The sequence below is a fragment of the Ptychodera flava genome, chromosome 8 (genome assembly GCF_041260155.1).
Source record: "Ptychodera flava strain L36383 chromosome 8, AS_Pfla_20210202, whole genome shotgun sequence".
Lineage (NCBI taxonomy): Eukaryota > Metazoa > Hemichordata > Enteropneusta > Ptychoderidae > Ptychodera > Ptychodera flava.
Window position 1 is genome coordinate 36,685,748 of NC_091935.1, and position 17,557 is coordinate 36,703,304.

At 37.5% G+C, this 17,557-nt stretch overlaps 1 protein-coding gene across 3 annotated transcripts in view; it reads right to left on the minus strand.

Annotated features, from left to right (window-relative positions):
* The window catches only part of LOC139139209 (dual E2 ubiquitin-conjugating enzyme/E3 ubiquitin-protein ligase BIRC6-like), a 92,001-nt gene that overhangs the window by 36,064 nt on the left and 38,380 nt on the right, over window positions 1–17,557 (minus strand). For all 3 annotated transcript variants that reach the window (XM_070708038.1, XM_070708037.1, XM_070708039.1), the window contains exons 2-3: window positions 10,983–11,064; window positions 2,351–2,427 (exon numbers count right to left, since the gene is read on the minus strand). In XM_070708038.1, the coding sequence (XP_070564139.1) occupies window positions 2,351–2,427; window positions 10,983–11,064 (159 nt within the window). The remainder of the gene's footprint in view (window positions 1–2,350; window positions 2,428–10,982; window positions 11,065–17,557) is intronic.

The following is a 17,557-nucleotide window of genomic DNA, read 5'->3' on the forward strand; positions in this document are numbered from 1 at the left end:
CAAAAACTTCACTGCCTGCAGTGCTTTCCAAAATTTCAATTAGGAACACACATACGAATGTATATAATCAATTCTAATAGACCCAAGGCAGTTTGGGTGGCATACTCCTCTTCGTAGTTGGGTTGCATGAGTAACGTTTATTACGTACAAAAATAAATCCGGCAAGGGAATGATGGGGGCGATTTTGCATAACTACCATCCCTGTCTAATAAAGTGATCGCTCAGTAAAAACGTACATATGATTTATTTGGATTAAATGTGAACTGGTTACGGGAAAAGTGTCTGATTGCTGAATTAAAATGTTGTACATCAAGGGAAATTTTATAAACTCTTGTATTCCTCCAGCTTTCACAGAATGAAATCAACTTTATCAATATATATATATATATATATATATATATATATATATATATATATATATATATATATATATATATATATATATATATATATATTTCTAGGATCTACAGTTGTCAAACATATCAATGTCTACAATTTGTGGACTGACAAATTCTGCAAAACTCATATTTTCATCATTTTTCAAGGTAATTATTTAGAAAATTCTCTTATAAAAGCTACAATTTTTTCCAAAGGTTGCTTTTTTGTTGAGATGATCTTTGGTCAATAATAAAATTTGATTATCTCGAGAGACAGATTGTAAAATCTACGTCGTGTGACTGGGTACAATACTGACTTCATTTTCTAGAGATCAAAATTTACATTTTCACTTCACATGACACATTGCTATTCCACAGCGGGATAAAGACCTTTGACCTCTCCAAAGGTTGTCAGTTGATACTGTAAATTTCACTTCACCACGCCACGTGCGACTGGGATAATTCATGAACTGGACTATTTTTTGTACAATCATAACTATGATTGATAACTCTGCAGTGTCATGGTATCTCGTAAACTAATGACATTTACCGACCCTCTGAAGCCCCCAGTGTCTGACACATGTGATTCATTGGTCAGTACAAATGAATTTTTTTCAACAAAAATTGTGTTATTTAACTTTTGCTCTTTCTATAACACAAATGCTGTGCAGTGGTGGGCTGAAATACACTCATATGTCTTTTCAGAGGCTACAATCGTGTCAGTGAGGCAACAGTGTGTATTGCATCTGAAGAACGTTACGCCGGAACTCCCTTATTCATGGTAAAACTCTGTTGTGCTATAGTAAGGAGCCTCTAACTGTAGATAACTAGAAATAGACCCCTTAAGATAATGGTTGATGGTATATTGTAGTTATGCATGAACTCTGTCTTCTTCTTAGTATCGTATTGTTTCTCAGTATTGTTTAATGTGTTCACAGACTTGCAAGGTGCGAAGACCCGCATGTATTGCTTTTTTATGCTACCAACAGCAATGCGGTTCATCATTTCAACAGGGAAATTTGGATTGTCACGTGCGACTGTAAATTTTAGGCTGATCACTGTAATGGATCGGGTTAAAAAAAATTATGAAAGCAATTAAAGAACATTTGCAAGTCTACAAATTGCTACTCAGTGACATGTCAAATGGAAGTTTCAAAAAGACATTAACATTCTTTATTATCATCATTAATTTGATGTCAAATAAAATTGATATTTCAAAATTTCTGACAGCATCTCATAACAGCATCAATCAGTTCAACTTGGTGACTAGATACAGTAAGACAGACTGAATGGTTGGATTAAAGTCCAGTAACCTAATTTGGGAAGTATTAAAAAATATTGTGAAAGATATATGAAATAGTTAATATATAATATAGTTATTGATGCATGACCATGGTGAAGTAAAGTCTGTGTAAATGACTTGATGTGACGGACCCGTGTTCAGAAGTTTCCACAGTGAACACATGTAGATTGGAGGACGGCACTGGGTCAGGCGTACATTGCGCAAACTTCACAATGGCACTGATCATGCAGAATATCTGAGTTTACTGACCTTCAGTTAAGGTAGAACGCACCTCGGGGACAGACATTCAGACTCTCAAACTTTTACAATTCTCTTCTAATATACCACATGTGGGGGTTCATTTTAAAGCTCTCGGTGAGAAAAATCTTTTTACCAGCTTAGTTTTTCGAAATTCGAAAATTATTATTTTTCTCCATAGAGTTAACACAGGGATGGCGGCCATTTTGAATTTCTAATATCGGTAAATCTTGGGTAATTTGTTTATCTAGTACCAAAATTTGCATGGTGACCCCCTATTTTTTTTCTTGATTTAGAAAGAGAATGATTCAAAGATTCCTTGAGGAAAGTTACAGCAAAAGTTTAAGTCTTTCACTTTCGAGGTGCATACTACCTTAATAAAGATAGATAAGAAAGGAAAAGTTGAAAAGTGCTATAGATCTGAAGCACTTACCTCATTCAGAGCATTACACCATAATCTGACAGCTGGTCCTGATTCCACAAAAAAATTATCTTCATGATTCGGATAGCCTGAGAGAAAGGTAAGAATTTCTGAATCAATTACGGCATTCAATTTTATCAATGCCAACACCACCTGTCTTGAGTTTACAGGGCAAGACACAACTCAATGCCCCGACATAGGATTCAAGCATTGAAAATAACCTTTTATATCCTGGCACATAGCTTTTCAAAACCTCTACGCTTTAAATAATATCTGCCCACTTTTCAGTTTTTGTTATGTAGGGGCAAGTGATAGGCACTTCTCAAATCTTTCTGAAAATAGAATCAATGATGACAAAGCTCTCTAGGTGACAATATACGTCGGTGTATATTCGTCCAACGGGACTAACAAATGACAGTATTATAATAAAGGGAGGGGGTTATCAGAATTGTGCATATTCAAATTTTTTGTTTATAAACAATGCATTTTATGCATATCAAGATGTACCACGTCAACATAGCTGCAACATTTAAATTTTACAATATTCATCGTTAACAAACATTTTTTAACTTTCAACAATTGCCAATGTACCATAGATACAGTGTTTACATCAGCTGTAGGGGTCCCTGGCAACCTTTGAGCAGAGTTCCAACGTCCCCCTCCCTTTACATGTAAAGCATAGTTGTGAGTGGAGTGATACGTACCGGCCGCCGCGTACTATGCATATAATAAATTGGAAGTTGGGAAACGGAATGGCCGTTTTACGCACCCCTCGCCGAGTTTGGAGGCCGATTTCCCTCACAATAAGCCTCAACTATATACTAAACCAGCATCGATGGCCTCCAATACATCTTAGAATTCATACCTACAAGGCTCTTTGCGTCAAAAACGACCTTCTGTCCGTTTTTGGGTGCGATTTCCGTGTTTTTTGACGTGATCGAACACTTTCATTCTACAGCTGTGGGCGGGGTCAGACCAGCCGCGCTGTGATTGGCTAATTTTTTTCCGATCGACCCCATGATGACCTCTCTTGTTTTGATCGCTCGTTTGAGGCATAAATACGGCCCGGTGGTTTCAATCGGGTTCGAACTCATATAGGAAATGAAGGCTACTTCACATCTGCTCTACCAAAGTTGTTTTATATTACGATATGGTGAATAACAGGATCATTGTAGTTATTTTGTTTGGAATAAATGGCGAGACACTGGCGAATCGATAGTGCTATGACCCTGTATAAATATAGTAAAGGGAAAGCAATTCCACACGTACACATCGTCCGCGTCCATAGATTGGTGGTTTGCGTTTAATGTATAGTAATGTGTAATTTTGTTTTCACTGTCTTGTATATAGAGCCGATTTCAGGATTTTAATTCCAAGCGCGCCGTCCTCCCTGTCACAACGCTTGTCCCACTGCGAAACACACACATCCTGTGAAGAAAAAAAAACACCAACAAAACACTGCAGACTCACTAGAATGCTTGTACAAAACAGACAGCCGAGAGACACCGAACGAAGTTGATACATCAACACAGATGAGCGGCAACTTAACCACACAGTTGGAAGTCTCAAGTAAAAACAGTTGGTGAAATGTACCTTCACGTCTCAGAACTATCGACATCACAGTACATTCGCAGTGAGCACCGTACATGATTCAGTGTCTTCACCACACATCATAACGGGCACATCACAGAGAGTCAAATCCGCCTTCAACTCTATGTTTAAAATTTCGCCAAATTTTCTCCCTGCACAGTTTAATATTGATGAAAGCGTTGCAGATTCGATTTCCTTATATGTTGACCTTTCAATTATGACATTTTGGCATCTGAAAATAGCTATGCGATAATTAATTATTCATATACACAATAGGTGAAAAACACAGTCAACAGCCAAACGATCGTTAACTAGTCATTTCATAAAATAAGAGGGAAACTCAAAAAAATAAAACGAAAGTTTCATCAGCTGTGTTATCTCAAACACTTTAAAAATTAAAGCGAAATGAAAAAATTAGATTAATGTTTTTTGGGGGTTTTTTCAGATATATTTTTCATTTTACAATGCGGCAAATAGGCTTGATTTCCCATAGAAAACAATGACGTATAATACACCGAACAGACTGCACACTTCTCGCCGGTGCAAATTCCTCAATTTTGAACGAATAATGATGAAATTGAATGAATAATGATGAATTTCTCCATGAAAATGTTTTATTTGCTTTTTTTATTCCGATCACTAAAATATACGGACTGTTGCCGTCCATAATTTGGCGATCTTACGGCGTTGTACATATGCAGAACAAGGGTCTTAAATTGACGCATTTTAACCAGTATGCGTCTCATAAGTTGTACAGCCCAAAATATCTGTCATTTTGTTGTAATATAGACCAAATTTGGGCGAATATCAACGATAAAAATTCCAGTAAATTTGAAAAAATAAAACAACGGAGGCGAACGGGCGCAAAGTGTCCACTGTCATCGAGCGGTGAACGTTATCGATCGATATTGTTTATTGGAAATTGATACTATGTTGTGTTGCTCACTCGCATGACCTTCCCAGCCAAAAATGGCGCAAAACTTGACCAATGTGCGCCAAAATGTGCTGAAACATAAACACATCACAAAAACTGTAAAGAGTGTCGACGATTCAATTTAAGTTCAAGAAACCAACGGATACGTTGGTACTATGGTATGTAAGTCAATATATACGGGTTATTGTGGACATATTCATGACGACGTGACCTGAACGCATGAGCCGATACGCCAGCAGATTTCGATCGATATTCTATCGAAAATAAATTGATACAATGTGTTCGCTGTCGTCACTAGCAACCGGCCAAAAAGTGCTCTGAGGTAAAAATATGCTTCGCAGAATATGAGACACTCGGGCATAGTTTCGCCCCGCAGTGGTTGTAGCTTTTGAGTAACGGTGTAACAGTCTTCTCGAATATGTCTATCAGCAATCCCTTTCTATAGCCTAATTTTAATGTCTCCGCTAAGTGACAAGATACCATACGTTGTGAGTTCGAACCCGATTGAAACCACCGGGCCGTGAGCGATCAAAACAAGAGAGGTCATCATGGGTCGATCGGAAAAAAATTAGCCAATCACAGCGCGGCTGGTCTGACCCCGCCCACAGCTGTAGAATGAAAGTGTCGATCACGTCAAAAAACACGAAATCGCACCCAAAAACGGACAGAAGGTCGTTTTTGACGCAAAGAGCCTTGTAGGTAATTCTAAGATGTATTGGAGGCCATCGATGCTGGTTTAGTATATAGTTGAGGCTTATTGTGAGGGAAATCGGCCTCCAAACTCGGCAAGGGGTGCGTAAAACGGCCATTCCGTTTCCCAACTCCAATTATTATATGCATAGTACGCGGCGGCCGGTACGTATCACTCCACTCGCAACTGTGATGTAAAGCACAAGGGTAGACACATGGTATTGAATTGTGCATAGTATGATTTATGAAAATGGATTCAGATTCATTTATCAATTCAGGAAGATTCATCACCAAAGTCTGAGAAATTCTCCTGCTTATCTGATTGTATCATAAAAGAATTTCACACGCATACGTAAGTCATAGTATGCTGTCCTTATGCCTAGTTTGAATGATATCAGTTGAGGCACATCTGCACAATGGTTATAGACATCAAAAATATGGAAACAGAATAGCCACCTTGCAGCCACATTGGATTGTATCACAAAACCAATCAATGTAAATACGTACTTCATATTGTACCATTATTATCCTTGTACAAAGATTTAAATTAGCCTGGGCATGTCTGAGATATCTCCATGATACATGCATGCACACACGTACGCAATCTATCCAATCTATAATTACCAATAGGAAGCGGTCTGTTATGCTCAACAGAGGACTTCCTAACTAAGATACAAACACCCCAGTTTTCTGAGTTTAAAAAGTTTTGTGTTTGCTATATTCCATTATGTTATGTGAAACTTTTTGAATATATGCGAGAGAATATTGGCGAAGCAGTCACATCTTTCATTTTGAACTGAATGCATTCTTGACAAGTCAAAAAGGACAGCATATGCTGCAAGACTGCAAGCTGAACTGTCAATTTAAATAGATGACCAACTCAGTCAACAATTTTGGATGGCTTTTTTTACGGGAACTGTGATCAAGCCTTCCGATGACAACCATAGCAATTTCCTTGAATGGTTGAACGAAATTTGCAGATTTTAACAGCTTGCACTACAGCACTTTCCCAATTTGAACATTGTGGCTTGATTAACTCTGCTGTGTCTTTGAAAAATTCTGCGCTCAATCACACAAACTGTAGTCTCATCAAGCTGATGTGAAAAGAATATCACGCTACACAGCAGGACTGCCGATCAACAAATAGACAGGATCATGTTTCTCATTTCGAATTTGTCTCGTATTACAAAAAATGAGGGAAAACTCACACATATGATATATGACACACGCTACAGTCTGTCATGGAGGTAGAAAAGTCTTTCCTAACATTCCTTTTTGACCTTTTCGCAACCTTGCTAATGCACATTAAAAATGTATGCTCACACTCATGGGTATTATAAATCTCATGCTGATCAGTATGATGACTGTCTGTGTGTCTTAATATTTTATTCTTTTGGTTGTTTTGCCCCAGTGTTTGTCAGGGATGCAAATGTCGCCTGGATTTCACATAGCACTGCATTTGGCTACAGTAATAGTGAAATAAACAGACATGGTAATCACCACACGGCAAGGTGACAGTTTACAGAAAACAACGGTAGACTTTTTTACATCATTTTTCTCCGACATATGTTGTTGCAACGCAAAGCCTACAGGTTAAAGTGCTTTGGATTGGGCCAGCTACAGAGAGAATAATATTGTTCCTTGTGTGTTGTCAGTGGCAAAGGATAAAATTCTTCATAAGTTTATGCAAATATCTTTGATAATTAAAATACATATGACTTGTCACAACAAATATGATATATATTTCAGTACTGAAACAAACACTAAATATTGGTTGCAACAAATAAATACACTTGGCAATGAAGCAACAACAATGTGTTTTCTAGCAGGCAATTCAGAAAAAAAATAAGGTTAAGATATTGTTAGCAGATTTTTGTGACAAAATTTCAAAATTGACACAGGTAGAAGCTGTCATTCAAAAGATCACTTCTTAATATCCCCCTGGCCTCAGGAGACAACACATTATGATAAAATCATCAAAAATTCATGACACTTTTATTTTTTCAGGACTTATCAACAATTTCACACTAATAATATTATGTTCATAACATTCCTGCTGACTTGGGACTTGAACAGTTGTACCATGCATTCTGAAGACATTTGACAGAGTAATTTTTAATACAAAACCTTTACCAGCCACAGAAAATACAGCGAGTAGGTACCAATACCTGGAGCAAATTGATATTTGACTTTGTTACTACAAATTTAGACCAGAATGAAAAAAGAATTAAAATACATTTTTATTAAAGTACAAATGAGGCTCATCTTATAGGGTTAACTGCCCGATGTTTTCATAAATTTTGATTTGGAAAACAAGTGCGTTTTTTTCTTCTTCTTGTTTAGAGTATTTTGAAACATTAGCCCTGTAAACACAGTACAATGTGTAGTTTTATTATTGATATAGGAATTCTAGTCTGCACTGAACTTAAACTCCACCATCAACATTATCTTGGCAGATGTACTGGCAGTATTGACAGACATTTTCCCATTATTTTGTAGGCAGAACAAGAAACTGTATTTTGCTGTTCAAACTGTGAAATTAATGGAAAAATACATAACACTTTATGACTTGTGGTTTGTGCATTACAGTGATACTTTGTGTAGAGCACAGTCCCTCCATGTGCGTGAGGAGGGACCGTGTGCAGAGGTGACCAGATTCTTTATGGGTGACAACGACGGAAATTTACCCTGTTCTGTATCCCTTTGTGTTCACAAGTCTATGAATGGCACCACGATTCCAGCAAATAAGCCATGTCTGAAAAATTGCCTTGCAAGAAGTGCCGCACAGAAAATTGAAAATAATTTGAGTACCTGATGGAAATCAAACATCATGATGACAAAACTTGCAGAAAGCATTGATACAGAAGATGGAATCTAAATTGGCAAAGGCCATGACATATATATTTGTTGGATGAGTGACCTTACACCCAGCTGACTGATCCGCCAGGGGCCAATTTATCTGGTCGGGGAAACCACAAAACAGGTTTTCAATGATGTACCGGTACACCTGAGCTCAGCTGGAATTCTGTATGCTATGCCGGTAGAAGTGTAATTATCACAGAGTTCTGCATTGAGAAATGATATCAGATTGGATTTAAATGTAATCAGAGGGATCCGATAGTCATTGTGTTTGGCTTCTGAAATCCCTCCATTTTGCAAAACAAAACATATCATAGAGGATCCTTCCAATCGTGATGCTTGTCGCATTTAATTATATCCGCTTCTAGATTTGTGAATTGGCTTCTATCTAGTAACATACTATGAACTTCTTTCATCCTACCAGTGCTGTTTGTATCTCTGTTAATTGCGGTCTACACTGATAACACGATTTGCAAAACTGAAAGCAGCATTGTGGAAAGGAAGTTCTGATAACATGACAACGACTATGTGAATAAGAATGGCAGCATTACCTGTAAACATGCCGGACGATGTTTAAAACTGGGCAAAGCCATTGAAAGATGAGTTTAAGCTAGTTTTGCAAATCAATTATTATTACATGAATACTGCCAAACGGTGAATGACTTTATATGAAACGATTAAAAGGCAAAGTTGAGTGATGCAATCACGTTTCTACAAAAGTAAGATTTGTACACTCTAATAGACCAGAACACGATGTACCAAGGATGATTTGTATAATTATTATTCAAGGGAGAGATCACGGTCTAAAAAAGGAAATTAGACAGAAATGGTCTTCCTGAATCAAAGAAAGTGATTTCTTTTACTGTATCACCCATCCAAACTTTACCCTTTCACCCCCGTTTCCATGTAAACAGGTCCAAAATCATCATTGATAACATACTGTAGACAGCTACTGTCTATGTTGATAACAATGGGTTAAACAAAACATGGTGCTGAAAGGGTTCAAAATGAAAACAATAGGGATATACCAAAGTCTGTTTGCCAAAGGATGAAAGCTGGGTGTCTTCTTGGCCGTGAGATTATCAGTATTCTATACAACACAGTTTTCTCTGTGAAAACCACTGTCTAGAAATATAAATTAATTGAACGCAGAACTGTGATCGGCAATGGATGAGCCATATCTGTATTTGATAAGCAAAGACATCAAAAGCCTCTTCATTCCACTCTGCTAAAGTATGCACATGCTAAACAAACTGGAATATAAAATGGTAAAGACTTGCATTAGATAGAGAGCAGATAACTGGTTATGAAAAAGACCTGTGTATGTGACTGCAAAGCTAGAAAATGTGTTTTGAAGTATTCTCTTTTGCTCTGAGTAGTATCAAGATTTAATGAGGGTGATACAGAATTCATGAAAAGTTCTGGTTTCTGTGTCATCCCTTGCATATCTGAAAATGGTGACTATCACACCATTATATATTATATATATGCTACATTGCTCATGTGAAAAAGAAATCACCAATGGCAGCAGTTTCAAAACAGGCAATGCTATGACTCTTCCCTGGATACAGAAAGGTATCCTGGCTCTTGGCTGTGGTTTTCAGATGTACCGTCAAGTGTGCAATGACATCCTATGGATGCGCGATTACTGAAACTACAGCCAGCTCGCAACTGCCATCCCTGATTTTTCAGAGACATGTTACATGTCTCCCTTTTGATGTCATTGCTTATCGTGAATATTTACAATGTGTTACCATCAGAATTTGAGTCCAGTGAGATTATCTGTGGTATTTTTGTATACACATCAGCTTGTATGGAAATACCGGTACAGCCTCTGAGTACATGCCAAATCAGGGCTAGTGTGGCAGATACGCAACCATGGACCATGAGAATGAAATGATGAGAGTGATATCCTCACTCATTACGACATCATCTGATCTTCTCCATGCTCTTTTACCTGATATTCATGGAGAACATTGGTCAGAGCGGAAAGTTTACTTGTGCACTGAGGATAACTGCAGGCTTTCAATAAGCAACATGAATGGATTGTGTCAGACAAAATCAGTACAATGAGATTAGTTCACTCGAAAAACGTGATCAGGAAAAAATAAATAGCATTCATTTCAGTGTTTAATCCTCTACAATGTGATACATGGTTCACTTCAACATTGTTTTGAATAGGCATCAGTCATGGCGTATAACTGCATGGATGTGCCTTTTAATGGTTTTCAGAAATGAAATGAGGAATATGTTTGATCAAGTGGAAGAAACAAGCAAATACCATTTGGGTCAGAGTCTAAAAGCAAACGCATTACACTCAATTTATTGACGTGATTACACATAATGTTCTCCCTGAGTCGCTGTACTTTTCTGGGCAAGTGACGCATCGCATTGCATTACTAGTATGCTAACAGCCTGTCAAACCAACATTCTAGCACAGCAAGATCAACAACTGGGTGAATTGCGGCCCTGTCGATTTTCGCTTGCACTTTAACACACTTTTACTGGCCAGCAGAGCAGAAATAATCATGAAATTTACTTTGTGGAAGATGACACTACCTCAACACTTACCTGAAGGGCAGAGTAATCGGAATTCATGTTCCCCGGCCAGCAACAGCTGAAGCAAAACACAGCCATCATCTTGGCTTCCACTCTGATGGGAAATGAAGAGAAAATTTGAATTAAAATTGGGAAGGATTTCTTTTAGTAGACACATAATATAATTATTATGTAAAATACATTAGGCACACTCAGCTGAGATGAATATTGATAATCATGATGGCTCCACATAACAAAACAGGAATACAAAACTAATGATGAGTATAACTAGCTAAATGATGATATTGGTGCTGGTTATTTTTTTACCTTGTTTTAAAGATATTGTACAGTGTAGAAGTTGCCAAATTAGTATACCGTAAAATTCCCAATTGAAGCCGCGGCTTGTATTAGAAACATTTTTGAGGGACTCCTGGGATCAGGCACTGAAGTCCTGGTGCGGCTTCAATTACGTACATTTCCTGTGTTTCGATATTTTTCTCAATGCTCACCAAGCATTGCAGGGGCAATTGCTATTGTTATGCAAATTAGTACCAATGAATTCTGCGTGAATAAATTACCCACATAAAAAGCCCCTACCCTAGTGTTACCAGTCCGGGTTATGTCCATATAGAGGATAGTAGGGAAGAGCCAATGGCGTACCGTATATGTAATGAAATTAAGGCAAGAACCAATCACGTACTGTATATGTACAAGGGTCAAAGGTTACGTTGGTTCACTTCGTTCAGATCGCGATATGACCTGACAGATCCACCGATCGAGTGAGACTGTTGGCTACCCGGAAGTATCTTAGCTCCAGTCGATTGGCGACGTTCTACCGTGTTAAAAATTGTAAGATTTCTTCAGGAATAGTTTTCTGAGTTTCTTAACCCTTGACCATATTCGACAAAGAGTTATTGGACATTTTTCGTTCTCTTTTCCAGCTTTTGGTTAACTTCTCGGCGATTGATCCGGCGCGCGTTTTTCTGAGCGAAGGGTCAATCGTACCGGGCAACGCATGGTGATCGAAAAAATCGTGCTCCATCGTGCTCCGATGACCGACTAAAACAGTTGACCCATCTTTGCAAAGCTTGAAAAATTCTCCATACTGCAGATGGCAAGGTTAAATTGAAATTTGACCAAAAGTAGGCGATATTTGGCGACAAATAACTTACTGTAGATTTACAAGGGTCAAATGCTGATTTCTAGGAGCCGTACCCGGCCAGGAAATTCATCCAAATAAGTAATTTTCAATGTACTAACCACTTTTGTCGGTCACAATCTCGGCCGCACTGAACATTGTGCGTAACGTCTACATCTAAAAACTACCCAGTGCTAAAAGTAAAGGGTGAAATCAAGCCGAAAAGTTCCAAGCTCGTTGCAATGTACGAGCCAAGGTTTGCATGGTTAATTATTCATGACGTTGGCGGCGGCAGGTTCGCTGATTGGTCAATCGTAATATCCTCTCTATGGACATAACCCGGACTGGTTACTCCAATATAGAAACGTTAGGAGAGTGTATTTGGTCGTTAAACTTGGTAAAATTCCTTTTAGATAATAAGGAAACTATTAAAAGATGTTAAAACAATGGGAAACTGGAGTTCCCTTGACAGCATCGTAAGGAAAATGACACGTTTTTCCAGTACTTTCTTGATTCTCTGACCCTGCTGACCCCCGTCCCCTAAATAGAATAGTCTCACTAAGGTCGGCCATGTTGACATGCATGACATGCATGCATGATGTCTTTGTTTCAAGTTTAGGGGTTTTTGGACGCTGGAATTTCACAAAAATGTCACTTCTGTATTCAGAGATTGTACAATCAATTTCTTTGGTCGAGTAAGTCGATTTTGAAAGCGATAGAAGATCAAATGGTTTTGAAAAAAAATCGTGCATAAAATTAGCATAAATTAAGCGTCCATGGCAGATGGGTCCCCTTGATTTACAGCTGTCTTGTGTTGCCGAACCGGTGGCTCATACTCGGATAGTGCAATAAAGGCAAGTGAATGACCTTAGGTAACTTTACTGGCATGTTTTTTTGAACTGTTTTGTGGTCAAATTTTATTTTCTCATGATCAAAAACGGAACGTGTACAAGCTTATATGCACCCACCAGCAGCCACAGTACAGTATAGGCAGTTCATTATGTCAATATGATGCAGGTGCCGGTGGTGTTGTTGTAGGTCAGGCATCGGTAAGGGTACGTGGGTATTGAATGAAAACTACGTATTTGAAACATGGTATCTCAATCTCTCAACTATTTTAACTTACACAAACACCGTTGCTTCAAAATTGTTGCATCAGGTAATTGACTATGGCGGTGTTTACCACACTGACAAAAACTTCGGCCGTGTTCGAACATACACACAAACGTGCCGATACATGGTGCATTGTTTGTACTTTTGTTACTATCAATGACAAAATGCACAATGGTAGTAGTGTTACATGTAAAAAGGAACTTTTTATTGGGTATTTTTTCTGTAAGAAAGACACCTGTCAATCATTAGCACAAGTCAATGAGGCGACGTTAGCCAGCTGGTGTGAATTTCAGCATTGCTGGTGTGAATTTCAGCATGCATTGTTTCATGATGGGCTCAGAGAAGGGGTGCGGCTTCTATAATGGTACAATTCAAAAACCCAAAATGGGCAAACAATGAGCCAAGACAATGTTTCAAAGTCAGGGTGCGGCTTCAATTAGAGGTGCGGCCTCAATTGGGAATTTTACGGTAATTATATTCTGTATCTGTTTGTATGTATGTACATGTGTCTATACTGTATGTACTGCTATAATCTATCTGTATATAAATGTCTGTTTGTATGTATGTAAGTATGCATGCATGCATGTGTACATGTATGTATGCATGCATATATGCATGCATAGCATGTATGCACGCATGTTTGTATGTATCGTATGTATGTTTGTATGTATTTATGTATACATGTATGTATGTGTGTATGTAACGGTATTTGTGTAAGTACATATGAATTTATATCATATGTATGCATGAATATGTGACATATGTATAATGTTTGTATGCACATATGTAAACCTTTGTCACACATTCTATGTGTACCTTTCTGTACATTCTGTGACTGGTTTCTCAATTAGCACCTCCTATAGCATTGCTTACACAATTCTGGTCCAATTTTCAAATATGAAAATACTTGTTCTTTTCTTTTCAAATTTCAGTATTATGGTATGTTTAAAGTTTTCAGGGTGACTACAACTGACTTTCAATGTGGGTTAAATTCCAGTGCAAATTTATTTTTGTAACATTGGAGATATCCATAAATGACGTTCCTCTAATCCTTCCTCTATTCCATTTCAAATGGCAAATGTAACATCAAATCGCTGTCACAGGCCATGGAATACTTGATTCCCATGAGGATTCCAACAATTCCAGGGAAAGAAAACTGGAAAGATACACTTCTTTTCAGTGGGATCAATTTCTGATGATAACTGAACCATATTAAATTCAAATGTTCTTCCCCTAATTGCCATGGCAACTCAAACATACAATAGACTTGATAACAAACATTATAGTTACACTATTCATCCCTAGGCATTTGAAGTCAAACTGTGAAGGAGTTAAAAAAGAGTCTCTCTTTCACTGATGGGGCAGAATATTACTTCAAAACAAGAACTATCCATGCATTCTATGAAATTATTGGTTAGAGGGTTCAGCTGTCTAGCCCAGGAGACCTGGAGTTGAACAGACTTCCATTACAAGTTCCTGGTACAAACAAAGGGTTTGAACGTCACACTATGAATGACAACTTCAACCCCTGCAGCTTGGTTTAAAGGAACACAGTCGACCATTTTTTATGAATTTTGTTTGATACAAGATACTACTTACCATATATTGCTTGATATATTGAAAGATACTGAATGAATGGGTGACCATTCAACCCCGGTTTTAGACACGATACATGAAACCATCTCGAAAATGAATTACCTAACAATGGTCATGACCATTAATTCATTTTTGAGATGGACTCATGTATCATGTCTAAAACCAGGGTGGAATATGTGCATGGTCATCCATTCATTCTGTATCTTTTGACATGTCAAACAATATAAGTAGAATCTCGTATCAAACAAAATTCATGAAAAATGGCCGACTTTGTCCACTTTTTTTGACCACTGTCTTTATAATAAAGAGTATGGTTGACCTCCATACAGAGGAAGAGGGGTGAATGAGTTGAGATTGTGAATATCAAAGAATGCTGCAATATCATATAAGGTGATATTATCACTTGGACATAATCTGAACAACACCATGAGTTTTCCACTTTCATACGTCCCTCAAGCAGGATAGTTCACCATTGTGTAGAAATTTACAGAAACATGTTGACTATTGATTAATTACTTCATAACACTGTCAAGTTAAAGTGTGCGTCTAGAGCTAATATTTTGAAGAAACACAGGTTCTACAATTTCAATAATGTTCACAGAAACACCAGTGTGTGATTTCTTCTATTACCCTATTCACGTACACTGATGGAGGGCAAAACTATACACGCAGTCATGATATTATTGGCTTACTGTGATAAACATGTCAACAAAAAAATATTATTGACAATATAAAAATATATATGCAATGAGATAAAACGAAACCATCCTATAATAGAAAGAGATCACGGATATCTTTCATGAATACGGTTCGCCTGTACGCCATCAATGTCACCTTGTAAGTTTAATAAAGTTATGCTGCCCTCAAGTACAATGAGGCAGCTATGAATATTCATATCTATGAATATTCATATCTATGAATATTCATTGCTATTGATATTCATATCATGAATATTCATATCTATGAATATTCATATCATGGATATTCATTCTTTTGTTTACAAGTGTCAACGACACTGTGCTCCCATTCTATCAGAGTCAATGCCAGCCTATGATTTGCCAAAGTTCAAATACAGCTTATTAATATTTTGAAATTGATGAATAGTATCAAAAACTTCAGCAAATCTGAATGACATCCCCTCTGGGAACCTGTCACTTAAAATTCCTTGGCAACTGGATATACAGATTCTGAATAACATGTCTTGAGTTTTTGACTAAAATACACTGAGATGATAAAGATTCATTAGAAATAGAAAACAAGGTATCATAATGTCATACTATCAATCTACGGATAAATGAAAAACTCTGTTTGAGGAATTTTGACATTAAACCCAGTTTGGAGTAATCTTAAATTTTCAATTATTTACAGTTTTGCTTTATTTTGGAGATCACAAAAGGTTATCTTCAATCCACAATACAGGAAGCTATTTATTTCAGCTGGGATCAATTTCACCCATTCTTCCTTCATTTCTGTCCAACACAATGCTGGGTAAAAATCGTGCAGCAATGCCTCAGGCTCTTGCTGCAAAGAGGCCCTGCAGTTGACGATGATGAATTTCAGAGGATGGAGATAAACTTTCCGACTTGCACTATGCTTGATTTGCCAATCACTGCATGAAATCATCAGCAATTACCTCTCCAATGTCGGGTCAAATATTTCAATGAGTCACGATCTTCTGAAAGGCAGGGAAGAGGATGCAACTCAGAAATGAGGAAAACAGAAATTTTACGGTCAAAAACAGCAAATTGAGTTTATTACAGACAAAAATAGAGTGTGACTTATTGAAGTGGAATACACTGTATTCAGCCATGACCAGGAAGAGTTAGTACGGTATACTCCATTTTAAGACCAGACTGCTAAAAAGCAAGCCCAAGCGGATTGTACACTGCTACATCCCGGTATATTGTCAGTAATTGGGGAAAGCGTACATTGCACCCCTCCCAATCCCATCACCTGGAAGGTAGATTAGAAGTAATCCAAACAGCTCCCCAGGCAATGTGCTAATACGTTACACTTGTAAGGACATACAGCAACTGATTAGAGCTAAAATAAAACAGCCTGAGATTTGTTCATGAATTTACACAAATCACAATCTATACTGTTTCGTTTTGCTACAGGAAATGTTCTATTTTTGTGACTGCAAAACCAGTACTTGTCCCGTTTGCATGATTCTTTCTGAGTGAGTATGGCAAACACACAATATTAATGGTTATACTTATGTGTATCGATCCTTAAGGATTGCAATCATATAAATTCTAAGTTATTACACCAATTACTGTACACCGTACACCAAAGAGAATACCAAAGTCGACAAAGCACCACTTGTTTTATAAAACATTACTTTTACTACAGGGACAATTAATAGGTTGGTTGGGTTTTCAACTTGAATGAAAAATACAAATTTACCAATGGTGTCAACACACACTGGTATAGGAGTAAAAAAAATATGAAATAAGATCCTTCACGAAGGCAGAATATCGAACAGAATTCCCTAGCTCCAGTGATAAGCAGCCCTACAGCCTCTTATGCAAGTTGGGGTATTATATTTACAGGTAAACTTTCTGAAAAACGCCGAAGTGTTATGTACCCTGGCAAAATCAAGAGAGAATGTGATCAGGATTATTAGGATAATTAGAAATAGTGGAGACTGGTGTCCTTTTCCCCTGACAACTGAGTTAGAGGACACAGATTAATAAAATCAGTTCAGCTGCAGGATGCCTCATTTTTTCTTCTTTTTTCTGGCATCATCACTGTTGCCATG